The sequence below is a fragment of the Giraffa tippelskirchi genome, chromosome 12, assembly GCF_054371585.1.
Source record: "Giraffa tippelskirchi isolate mGirTip1 chromosome 12, T2T-mGirTip1v1.2.pri, whole genome shotgun sequence".
NCBI lineage: Eukaryota > Metazoa > Chordata > Mammalia > Artiodactyla > Giraffidae > Giraffa > Giraffa tippelskirchi.
In genome coordinates, this window is record NC_137286.1 from 131,685,868 (window position 1) to 131,698,768 (window position 12,901).

Sequence of the window (12,901 nt, forward strand, 5' to 3'; positions counted from 1 at the left end):
AGTACTGCAGTGTTGACTTTCATTGGAAATAAGCTATGAGATGAATAACTCTCCTGCTAAGAAACCTGTATATAGGTGGGATTTCCCATGATTCAGAGTGTGTGATGAACACTTACTCATTGCACCCCTCCTCCTAGCCTTTCTACTTTACAGCAGAAGATAAAGTTTTAATGAAAGGAATTTGACCTATCAATGCTGGCCAAAAGTAATGTAAGCTAGACTTTTAATAAAATTATCAGTTTTCCCATTTGAAAGACTCATAAATGACTGTTTTAGCAAGATTAAATATTGTAAAATTTCAGATTTGGCAATCTATTTTGATTTGTAAAGCAGAAATATCTAGAAAATAGATCCTTGATATAAAAGCAAAAATAACTTTTTATTTCATCATTAATTTGGCAATTGAACTTAACCAAAGCATGATAAAAAGCAGTCAGAAAGATAGTAAATAGCAGTATCATCAAGATGTGAAGGTCGAAAATTTTCACATTTGGACATTATAGGCGTCTTCTGGTAATATGAGTTTTTTTTCTGTTGTGTTGACTTGTAAAATCACGAACTAGTGGCATGTGCTTTCCAATAAATACTTACCGTATTATTTAAAACCAATTTAAAATTACTGTATTTGTAGTCAGTGCTATGAATCCTCACTTCTTTTAACAATTATGTTTCTGAGAATTCTGGAATTTCCTAAACCACAGCATGTAGAAGGAGGTGCACTCCTGAGTGGGCTCTTTTTCTCAGCTTTGCTTTGTGGTTGTTTATGAGGTTCTTTCCGAGACCTACTGTTCTACAGGAGAGCCAAGAGTTCTTACTAAATGCAGCGGGGTATGGGAGAAAGACCAGGTATTGCAGCTGTGAAACCTCTGCTCAGGCATGCGTTTTGGTTTACACACAGCCGGGTTAAGGAAACACATTGCAGCAATCTGTGCATTCACAAGTCTCGGGTGTTAGGCATTTACCTCTGTGTCTAAAACGATCTTTGCACTGAGGAAGCCCGTTTCGACGTGAGTGTGTAAGTCACTGGCTTTTACTTATCTTTGGTTCACAGTGTTAGGAAGCAGGCCCCTAATTACCACCGAGACCCGACTAGGGCAGGAAAAGTAAGAAACAGTAACCACATCGCGTATACGTCGAACGCCCACGGGAGCAGAGCCCCCAGGAAGCCGAGCCCCCAGGAAGCCGAGCCCCCAGGAAGCCGAGCCCCCAGGAAGCCGAGCCCCCAGGAAGCCGAGCCCCCAGGAAGCCGCAGGAAGTGTGCGCTTCCAGGAGGGTGTGCGCCGCGCGGGGGTCTGCACGCGCGCGGAGCTAGTTAACGGAGGGCGTGCCGGAGGCGTGGCGCGAGGTGTCCGGGCGAGGCGCTCGGCGAGGCGGGCGGCAGTGGGCGGGCGGCGGGGGAGCGCGGCCGGCGGAAAGCAGCGCGGCGCCGCGAGCGGCTCCCGGCTCCCGCTTTCCCGGCCGCCGAGCTCGAGCCGCCGTGGGCGGGGCCTGCGGTGATTGGCGGGCGGGCGGGGAGGTCGGAAGTACTTTGTTTTTTATGCTAATGAGGGAGTGGGGCTTGTCCGTATTTACGTTGAGGCGGGAGCCGCCGCCCTTCATTCACCCACATGGTCCTTCGAGGTGCTGCCGCCGCTGCCCGACCTGCGCCTTCGCGCCACTTCGCGCCCTCGGGCGAGGCCGAGGGGGTGGGGACGACCCCCGCCGCGCCGCCGCGGCTCGCGCCCTCTCGCGAAGCCCCCTCCGCAGGGCGGGCCGGCCGGCTGGCCGCACCCCCGGCCTGGGGCCTCCGGTCGTAGTAAAGCGGAGGCGGGTGGGGAGGCGGGAGCGAGAGCCCGCGGCGGGCGAGGCGAAGATGGTGGCGGCTACTCCTCCTGGTGAGTCTGCCCGCCCCTCCGCCGAGTGAGTGAAACCTGTTGTGTGCGGCCCGGGTCCGGAGGGCGGCGGGCGGGCGGGCGGGCGGGGCGGGGCGGGATGGCCCGGGGGCAGCGTGGCGGCCGCGGCGTGGCCGGGGACCGGGGCGGGTCTCGGGCCGTTGGCCGCCCCGGCGTGTGGCAGCGGCCACTGGCTGCTGCCTCGCTCGCACGCGGGCTGGCGGAGGGGCAGGGCCGGGCCGCGCGGGAGGGCGGGAGGGGGCGGCGTGCGCGCGGCGGCCGCGCCCGGGACCCGCGCGGACCCTGCCTGGGCCGGCCGGCGGGGCAGGCGGGCGGGCGCGCGGCGCACACAATGGCCCCTCGGGGAAGGGACGCGCGAGGCCTGCGGCCCCCCGCTTCCAGGGCTCCGGGCGCACGCGGGCCGCGGGGTCCCCGGGCAAGGAAAGTTTCTCTCGGGGGCGAGAGTTAAAGCGCCGCCAGAACAAAGCGGCGGCGGCAGCGGCACATGGGGCAGGCCGCGGACCGGGAGGGGGCGCGCCCACGAGGTACCTGCGCGCCGGCGGGCGGCGTGGCCCGGCCCGGAGCCCGCGGGCCCCCAAACTTTGTGCGCGCGAGGCTGGGCGGAGGGCGCGGGTGCTCGGGGCGGCGCGGCCCGGACGCCACCCCCACTCCGTGTGGGCTTTGTTAACCCGCGTGGGCAGCCCCCGGGCGGGGCTCTCAACTTCCCGGGTCGTGGCCGGCGGAGCAGGCCCGGGCCGGCCTTGGTGGCGGCGTGGAACCCTCTTCGGTCGCCCGCTGGCGGGGGAACGCGGCGCGGGAGGCCAGCCCGGCTCGGCGGGAGCGGCGGCCGCGACGCCATGTTCCTGCGGGGCGGGCTGCGCGGGGGTAAGGGCGGGGGACATGGCGGCGACTGCGCGCCGCCGCCGATTGTTCCTGGCTTAGGCCTCGGGCCGCGTGCGACGGGCACCGCAGTCGCGGAGCCCCCGCCCCTCTGGGCCGGGCTCGGGGGGGAGGGCTGGGGGACACAAAGGAGGGGCGGCGCGCCCGCGTCCCCGCCGCGCTCGGGCCTCGGCGCCGCCGGTCGCCGCGCGGCTGCCGCCGGGAAACGGGTTGGGGGGGGGGGTTGCCGTGTCCGGCAAGCCCCGGCTCTGACCCGCCGCCCCCTGGCGGCAGCGCGGGGAATCGCAGGGCCGCGCGCCCCCTTGTGCGACATGTGCTGCCGGCCCGGGCTCCATGAGCGTGGCGGGCAGTTTGCAGTCTCTGCTGCTCCTGCCTCCTTTTTTATTCCTAAGCTGAACTAAAGGGGACGGGAACTGGGGTAAAGCAGGCTCATTTTTGCCATATCACCGAGAGGAAAAATTAGTATAGTGCTATCTGCACCACATCAGTTGGGAAAACAACTCTTTATCCCGGCTTGCAGCCACGAGGTCTTGATTGGGGGAGGGGTGGTGAAGAATAGTCTCTTTACTGCCTTTCCCTCTCACTGGAGCCGTGCAGTAGTAAACGATTGCTGTTGATCATCCTCGGGTATTTCGATAAAACATGAATCTAATGCATGTGAGTTTTCAACTTTTACACCTTTTCACCCAAATATCGTTCATCTTTTAAACCCCGGCAGTATTGCCTGACTACCCTGTCCTTAGTTTTACAAATGGGTGTGGTTGATAAAAGGGGCAGTGGGAAAGAACGAGTTTAAAATGCGTTTTTGGAGGGTGGTAGTAATTTTGAGCAAATGTTTCTTTTTTTCCTTATCTCTCCTCCTACCCTTTCCAGTCATACACGTGGACCTAACTGCACCAAAAGCTTTTCTAAGGATATTTGCTGAGAAGGAAGTTTTCCCGAGTGGGTAAGTGTTTATTTGAATTTTACTTGTTAACTTTTTAAAAACAGATTTCTCTTGACTTTAATCTTTCATTTGAAGAAATAACATGGGATTGGATTTTCAAATAGTGAAGTAGGTATTTTGTTCTCTGTTCATTTTTTTTTTCCCGAAAACTTGGTTTGGGTTATAACTAATGCGTAATTTAGTTAAAAATATAACGCAAATACCATTATAAATGTTTGCAAACTGATACGCAAAATTTAGAACTGCTTTAAAATTGAATGACAAAATAGATCTACGCTGGAGTAAGTTTTCAAGCTTAAAATAAGTTATCTGAGACACTTAACTTCTAAAACTAGCTGATATACTTGAAATGTAGTCTGAATGGTAATTTTATTAATCAGTTCACCAAGTAATTGCTAATTGGAAGCCAGAAGAAAAGAAAAATGTTTTGCCACGTGGATGTGAAGATGTCCTCTGAAAGGTATATGACTCAAATTACCCTGGTGATACGCAGTATGATTTTGATTTTTCTTTTTAAGTATGCTTTTGGGAATGGTAAAGTAAAAGAAGAGCTACCACGTTCTTATAAGTATTAAAATGGTGATTAATTGTGAGTGTTTTATTAAACTTTTTCTAGTTTTGAGGTCTAAATTTGGTTTTAAATGAAACTGGAAGGTTTGAGATGATTTAACTCATTTTCTCTTCCCTAATAGGGTTTATGCTCAATGTTTTGCATTTTATATAAATGTTAGAGTTTGAGGTGTTATTTCATCTATTTATTTATTTCAAATTTAGCAGGAATAAAGAGAACATCATCTTGTAAAACTGAAGATTGTGACGAGTCAGAATAATGTCAAAGTGCTTACAGTGCAGGTAGTGATATGTGCATCTACTGCAGTGAAGGCACTTGTAGCATTATGGTGACAGCTGCCTCGGGGAGCCAAGGTGGGCTGGAAAGCGCAGGGCCTGCTGGTGTTGAGTGCTTTTTGTTCTAAGGTGCATCTAGTGCAGATAGTGAAGTAGATTAGCATCTACTGCCCTAAGTGCTCCTTCTGGCATAAGAAGTTATGCTTTCATCCAATGAGCCAAGCCAAGCAAGTATAGAGGTGTGTTAATACTTTGTGTTTGCAGTCCTCTGTTAGTTTTGCATAGTTGCACTACAAGAAGAATGTAGTTGTGCAAATCTATGCAAAACTGATGGTGGCCTGCTATTTCCTTCAAGTGATCCTTAACTAATTTTGTGTACTTTTATTGTGTCGATGTAGAATCTGCCTGGTGTGTGTGACGTGACAGCTTCTGTAGCACTAAAGTGCTTATAGTGCAGGTAGTGTTTAGTTATCTACTGCATTATGAGCACTTAAAGTACTGCTAGCTGTAGAACTCCAGCTTCGGCCTGTCGCCCAGTCAAACTGTCCAGTTTACTGAACACTGTTCTATGGTTAGTTTTGCAGGTTTGCATCCAGCTGTGTGATATTCTGCTGTGCAAATCCATGCAAAACTGACTGTGGTAGTGAAAAGTCTGTAGAAAAGTAAGGGAAAATCAAACCCCTTTCTACACAGGTTGGGATCGGTTGCAATGCTGTGTTTCTGTATGGTATTGCACTTGTCCCGGCCTGTTGAGTTTGGTGGGGATTGTGACCAGAAGATTTTGAAAATTAAATATTGCTGAAGATTCAACTTCCACTTTTAACCGTTCCAGAAATAGAAAAAGTATCGAAAAAGAAGATGTGTAATCATTCTGTGTAAAAATTCACATATATATCTGTGTATATATATTAACCATATACAGCTTTTCCTTGAAGTTGTGTTGTCATATTTTTGTACTAAAACATTCTAAGGTTGCATGTTGTATGTGACTTTTTTTTTTGTCAAATTTGATTTACCTTGTTATCAAATATTCCATTAACGATTTGTCTGTAAAGGAAATTTATTTTGATAACCTGAAAAGTGAGGATATATGCCTTTTGCTTACTTTGGACCTGGAATTTCAGGACATTTTACTTAACCTCTAAAAGGCAGTAACTTTTGTTGCTTAACATTCAAATATTTAAATCTGGTGAAAATGCCATTCTGTTTAAAGCATTGTGTAAAGAAAGTTGTTATTTTTTTAAGCATGAAATTTAAATTTGGGAGGGGTGGGTTGTCTTTTGTTGCTAGTAAACAAACACTATTTTATCAGTACTGGTGTTCTTCACGTGTAACTGTTAACTGGTTATTTGCAAGTCTTTTAGTAATTGTTAATAATGTATAAACTGTCAGTGATCCTTAGATTGTTTTTAGCTTTCTGGAATTTAAACAGTAGTTGAAAAGAAAACAAGATGTGCTAATGCTGAATGGAGTTGACAAGTATGTGTGTCTGTAGGTCTTAATGCAAGAGTGTGAGTGGGAATCTGAAATTAGTTTAGTTTTTGTTTAAAGTCTGTAGTTAACCTTTCTGTTCCCTACTCCCTTCATAAAGCAGACTTTGGCATCAGTGACAGTTGACAAGTGGAACCTAAGTAGAGGCAGTCAGAGCAACATCTCTGCTTCTTCTCCTGTGTGTTGTGTCTCTAGCCTGGGTTTCGTATGTGGTAGAAAAATGTGGGTTAACTTAAGAATGATCATATTTTAAATGATCAGTTGTTGAAATTGGACCCAAGTTAAATTCTGTAAAAAGGATGCTATCTTAGTAATACGGAATAAATTAACATGTAACTTCAATGTGCCACCCAGTACCTTTTGAGAACATCCTTTTAAAATGCATTGTGTGAAGTTGAACAGAAGTTTTAACTCCTTGCATGTCCCTTCTTTAAGAAATATAAAGATCTTAATTAAGGATCCCTGAATAGAAAAGGTAAGAATTTCACAGTTTGGAGTTCATTAAAAGGTAAATAATTTCCAGAATGAGAGAATACTACTAAGAATGATGTAGTGCTTACAAAATGGAAATCTTAACTGTCTGTTAGTTTGAATTCTTAAACATTTTGAATTGGAAGGAAACCTAAAAATTGTTTTGGTGTTTAATGACAAACACTGCTTTAAACTATGCTTTAAAAGTCTCATAATGTTAGCATGGCTTACAGTACTCCACAAAATAGTGTGCTGTAGGTTAAAAGGGGAAAAAGGGATGTTTACATGTACCAGATCATAATTTTATTTTTTAAGCTTTGGGGGAAATACTCTAGGGTTATTGTTCAAAGTGAAACAACGATAAGCCTGTCAGATGATTCTTCAGTGTGCTAAACCATAAGTCAAGTAACTAAATAAAAGAATTGTTAGGTTAAAAGATAACTTCCTAGATGCTGAATTTCTGTAGTACTTACGTTCAGAACTTAGTTGAACTGTTAATGAGAACGTTTTATGTGGGCATTGGCAGTGGGTCTGTGGTGGTTTAGGGTTTAGTAAGATTTAGTAGGAATTGCGTCTGATTCTGGGTAAAATGCGTGGCAAATTTTGTATGCTTGTGTCTAAAGATTTCTTAGGCATGGACAATATACTCTTCAAGTAACACTAGAGAAAAGCCGTGCAAATAACAAAGGTTAACATTCAGCCATTTTGAGGTATCAGTAAGGGAACAAGTTGATTATAGCTAATGATTGCCTCATGTATAATTGACCTGGGGAAAACCCCTGACTATTTTTTCCCAGTGTGTTAACCTTGAAATTCCTTAAAGTTTCAAATTTGATAGCCTTAAGACTATTTGCAGGGGAAAAAAATATATCTAATAATATTCTTTTGTATGTTATTCATATCTAATTCTCCAGTTTGTGTGTAAAAGAAAGTACTTACGGTTTTACAAGATATTCTTTGTCAAAGCTGCTTGCAAATAGTGGTGATTTTACTAAAAACTTTTGAGATCTTCATTTTACAGGCAGACCTATCTAAGCAGAGCAAACCAGACTTGAGGGTTTTCCCTGTATTTTGAAGAGCCCTACAAATGGTTGAGCCCTACAGAATGATTCGTGATAAAAAGCAACCTACAACTGCCTGGAGAAAAATTTGGTGTCGTGTTAAAGCTTGCTTGTGTATTTAATGAAGTACTGTTCTGAATTGGTAACCCTGCGGTAGTTTGTCAGAATTACGAGCCTCTGAGCTGAGCAGTAAAGGTAAGGAGGGCTCAGTGTACAAGGTCAGTTTTTGTTGTCCAGCTGGAAATCCTACCATGCCTACTTGAAGACAGCACATTCCTCTTTGCCTTGGAGGTTGTTGAGCTTTCATTGTGCTTAAAGTCTGAATATAGTTTTCTGTTTTGTTAAGTTAAATTCAGGATGTAATATTCTTACTGAGTTTTAAAGGGTAACGAAGTTGGGCATATCCTGTGAATTTTAAGGCCATAGGAAAATCAGTGAAGGCTTAGTTTTCTTCTAATTTAGCGTATACAGCATTCAGAGATGCTTATGTATTTGCAACTAAGTCATGCTGTTGGAATTGTTTTGGTGTTTTTAATGTAAATAAATTTATGCATTTTAAAACTACTTGTTAAATTGCCCAGAATGAGAATTTTGAAATAAAAATTTTAAGGTTATTCTTGGTTGTAATTTTTCTGGCGTTTTTTGTTACCATAAAACATCCAAACACCTTTCCTTATTAATTGAGGTAACTGGGGGAGTGGGAACAGATGTAGTTTAACTTTGGTATCAGTGGCATCTGTGTTTGTATCCTGATGTTACAGAAAAGGGAATGAAATGAGCAAAGTTTATTTGCAAGGATATGAAGCTGGTAAATAGGCTCTGAATTCAAACCCATGTTGATAAATTATGAAAGACAGTAAAGTAACAATTCCGGTGACATGTGGTTTTGAATACTTACTAAAAAATAAGTAATTGCCCACAAATTTCCTCCATAATGAGGTTAAGTAACATGGTATGGAGGTAAAGAACAAAAACCCAAAGTTGGCAGCCAAATGACACCAAATTAATGTTCAGTGTAGTATGCCCATTCTTAATAACTGTGATTAACATGTACTCATTTTACGTTTGCTTGTAAGAAGTAGATGTACTATGAAGATTGTTAAAAATAATGCTGACTTTAACTTATGTAGACTAAGACATTGAAAGCTTTTCTGAAATTTCATTGGTTAAACTTAAAAGGAATCATTCTCTACCTAATTCAGATGTAAGTAATTGTATGGGATTGCTACTATTCAGCAGATTTGGGGGAGCTGGGACTTCAGAACCTTGCGAGGGTAGATAAAAATGATCTGCGCTTGGTCAAGTATATGAAGCCCTTAAGCCACTAGGTGGCCTGAGGCGAGGCATCAGGATCACTGCCGGAATTGTAGTCCAGATGCATCAGAATCTTTGGGGGGTGTTAAGTAGGGTTGGTTGCTAGGAGGACAAAGGAGAAATCTGTTGATCTTATGTTTAAGAATTAACCATTTCCCTGAATTGTCTGAAATGATGAGCCAGAGGAATGCAGAACATCAAAGCAGCACCTCTGTATGAAGGTAAGAGACTATTTTTAAGACTAGGAGATCACCATTTTATGTTTTGTGTACTTAGTTTTATAGCTGACTGCTTGGCATGATGCCTTTCAGCTAGCACCAGCCTTAAATTTGCTTCTGAATCCACAAGCTTTTCCTCTCCCAACTTGAAGTAGTAGTGTCTCTTTTCCAGTGATACTTGTATTTTGGTAACAGCATGCACCACGTGTATAATAGCAGCTTTTGTGCTGAACTGGATTTCCTTGAGGTTTGACTCTTCACCCTGTTCTGCAGGGTCATTGTAAAGGCAAGTGATTTTCTAGCCCTCTTTTCCTCAAAAAAATTGTCCAATTTGTACCGTCTCACATCTTTTGATTTCTAAAATTCTAGTTTCTGCTATGTTCTGAACATTTCTGATACCTGATTCTGCTCTTGACTATGTACTGTTAGTCATAATGTTGCTTGAGCCTCCAGCTCACCCACTGTCTTTATACACTGACCTTTTATTCTGCCTCTCTTCATCCCCGCCATTTACTCTCCAGACTATTTCTCCATGGACTTCGCACTGCTTTTCCCTGAGCTTGGAAGAATTTCTCTCCAATAACTGTGATTTAATCCTTTTTGCTTCTAGTCTGCACAAATGTCAAACCTGCTCTCCTAACTGTACCCTCTCCCTGGGTGGTTTTTTTGATAGACTGCTAATGGTGTCATTAGGGATCTTGTTAGAAATGCAGGATCTGAGACCTTTTCCCAAGCCAGAATTGGAGTCTTCATGTAAAATACCCTTCTTCACTCCCTTCTAGGATTCTCCTCAATGAAGTCAGGGGTTTGAAGATGTTCACTGATGCATATTCAACATGGAAAATGGTACCCAGCATGTAGAGGGTACCTGGTAGGTTCTGCATAAGTGAGTGCAAGTTCTCAGGGGTGAGTGTGGCCGTCAAACTCAACGGAAGTTCATGGCAAACATGAAAATACCAGTCTACTAGTGCATTTGGAACTTTGAAAGGTGTAGTTGTAAAATGTGTTACTGGTGGTCTTAGCAGGTGCCTGGTGGATTAGAGTAGTGTTGGGACAATTGGTGGGTAAAGATTTATGGTACCTAGTAATCCCCCTGGGGAAAAAATGAAAACCCAAGCAAAGGGTAAAGCAAATAAAGACCTTGCCTTCTACATTCCAGTTGTGTGGCCCTGTGATGGAGAATGTAAATGTTGAACTTCATTCTTGAATCACAAAAACAAGCAGCTGATGTTTAGACACCCAGGGTGAAGAAGAGCCCTTAAACCACCGAGGAAGAGGGGTCGGTCTGCGGGACGTGGCCATTGCTGCCTGGATGAAGTTGGCGTGATCACAGTTGTGGCTTGTCCTACAGAGCCTTAACTGCGTTTTGGTTATCAAACCACTTGGCGTTCTTAGAACAGTGTTGGCATACTATATGGTGCTCTCACTTTTGACTTTACTCCTAGCAGATTTCAGGGATAGTCCTACGTTGATGTGGGGTCGGTCGGTTCATTTATTCAGTCGTGTCAGACTTGGCAACCCCATGGACAGCAGCATGCCAGGCTTCCCTGTCCTTCACCAATTCCCAGAGCTTGCTCAGACTTAACGTCGATCGAGTCGGTGATGCCATCCAACCATCTCATCCTCTGTCATCCCCTTCTGCCTTCAGTCTTGCACAGCATCAGGGTCATTTCCAAGGAGTCAGTTTTTTTGCATCAGGTGGCCCAAGTGTTGGAATTTCAGCATCAGTCCTGCCTTCCAATGAATATTCAGAACTGATTCCCTTTAGGATGGACTGGTTTGATCTTGCAGTCCAAGGGACTCTCAAGAGTCTTCTCCAACACCACTGTTCAAAAGCATCAATTCTTCGGCGCTCAGCTTTCCTTATAGTCCAACTCTCACACCCATACATGGCTACTGGAAAAACCATAACTTTGACTAGCTGGACCTTTGTTGGCAAAGTAATGTCTCAGTTTTTAATATGCTGTCTAGGTTGGTCATATAGCTTTTCTTCCAAGGAGCAAGTGTTTTTTAATGTGGTGTGGAGTGCCTTGATTAAATTTTGAGTAGTCTCCAGCACCCTGAGACAAAGCAGTATGCCTGAGTACTCTGATACAAGGAAGGGGAGTTGAAAACTAGGTATCAGATTAATTTGGGGAAACAACATACAGAAATTTGTATGGCAATTAATTTCCTCAAAACTACACATGCCTTCATGTCAGTTCATCTGAATGTAAGATCCAGTTGGAAGACTGCTGTTTTAAGTCACCATGTGATACTTGGCTACTTGGTTGAGAAGTTTAAAGAACTACTTAGGGAGATTTCTTGTGTAATGTTTTAAGAGGGGAACTTTGCTGATTTAAGTACCAACTTTTTCCCCATTAGCCTAGGCAAGTTACTGTCTCTTGCTCAGCGAGATATACCTGCTTACCTATGCTGGTTCTCTTCTAGCCAGAAACAAGCCTCCATTCACTGTCCCTTCAAAATAAAGAGTTTCAGCTTCACTCAGGTTGGGCACGTGTTAAGTCTCAACCCAGCTGAAGTGACCTGAGGATTCAGAGCCTGTTCAGGCCTGAGTCTGCACAATCTCTTGCCAGTGGCTGAGTAGGCTACCCCTTGCAGAAGCACAGAATGCCTGCACAGGGCAAAGGGTTGGGGGATACATCTTGGTTGGCACCAAACAACTTAATTTCAGTAAGGAGAGGGGTGGGCAGGTGGAGCAGGATTTTCAGGTACTACTGCTCAACTCAGGTCTTCATCTCTGCTGTTCGTTTCATGCACAGGACAAATGTGTTATGTTGAAGTTCTGTAGGTCAGGAGTCTTGACAGGTGTCTCGGGTTGGGGTTCAAGTGTTGCAAAGCAGTGTTTCTGGAGGCTTTGAGGGGCACCCTTTGCCGCCTCTGCTTCTGGAGACTTCAGCGTTCCCCAGCTCACTATCTCTTTCTCCATCTATGGATCCAAGGACAATGAGTGGAGTCTGCACATGTCATTCCTCTGACTTCCTGTCTGCCTTTTCCGCTTCTAAGGGCCCTTGTGATGACATTGAGCTCACCCAGATATTGCCAAATAATCTTGCTTTAAGATCAGTTTGATTGCCACCTAACTCCCCTTCACTGTGTGAACTGTTGGGAGTTCCAGGGATTAGGATGCAGATACTCCGGAGATGGGGAGCATTGTTCTGTCTACCATGTCTCCCCTCTTCTCACAGAACTGTGTCAGGCTCGGACATTGTGAGAGGCCCAGGCAGGCCTTCATAAACTAAGACTTTTTCAGAAAATAAAACTAATGAATTAAGGGAAATATTTTTTTATAACCATTTATTTAGAAAAAAAAAAATGAACTCAAGACTATCTTAGAGATTCTATGCACCATTTAGATACCAGCTTACAGAGGCTGAAAAAGAAAATGGTTCCTCACTAATTCAGTAAGGACCCAGTTGGCATTCTTGTCTGAGTAAGACAGCAAGGGCTGGTAGTATACTTGAACTCATTTTAGAAAAAGTACAGAACCACATCAGTCAGTCAACAAATTAAAGACTTTCAGAATGGGGAAGCCATTGAATAAATATTTGCTATGTTAGCTAATAAAATGTGAACATTAAGGAACTGCATTAAGAAGTGAAGATAGAGAATGTGAAGAGACGGAGTGTCTAAAACCTCAAGCAACAAAAACTTGGAAATTAGCCTTTGGTGATGCATAGAAAATAAATGAGCTTCCTAGGTGGTGCTCTTGATAACTCACTTGACAATGGAGAAGACTTGAGACGTGGGTTTGATTCCTGGGTCAGGTAGATCCCCTGGAGG

At 44.9% G+C, this 12,901-nt stretch overlaps 1 protein-coding gene across 1 annotated transcript in view; it reads left to right on the forward strand.

Annotated features, from left to right (window-relative positions):
- The first annotated feature begins 1,543 nt into the window (after positions 1 to 1,543).
- The window catches only part of LOC145528652 (uncharacterized), a 40,943-nt gene continuing 29,585 nt past the window's right edge, over positions 1,544 to 12,901 (forward strand). The window contains exons 1-2 of the mRNA XM_081547299.1: positions 1,544 to 1,874; positions 3,645 to 3,717. Of these exons, the coding sequence (XP_081403425.1) occupies positions 1,544 to 1,874; positions 3,645 to 3,717 (404 nt within the window). The remainder of the gene's footprint in view (positions 1,875 to 3,644; positions 3,718 to 12,901) is intronic.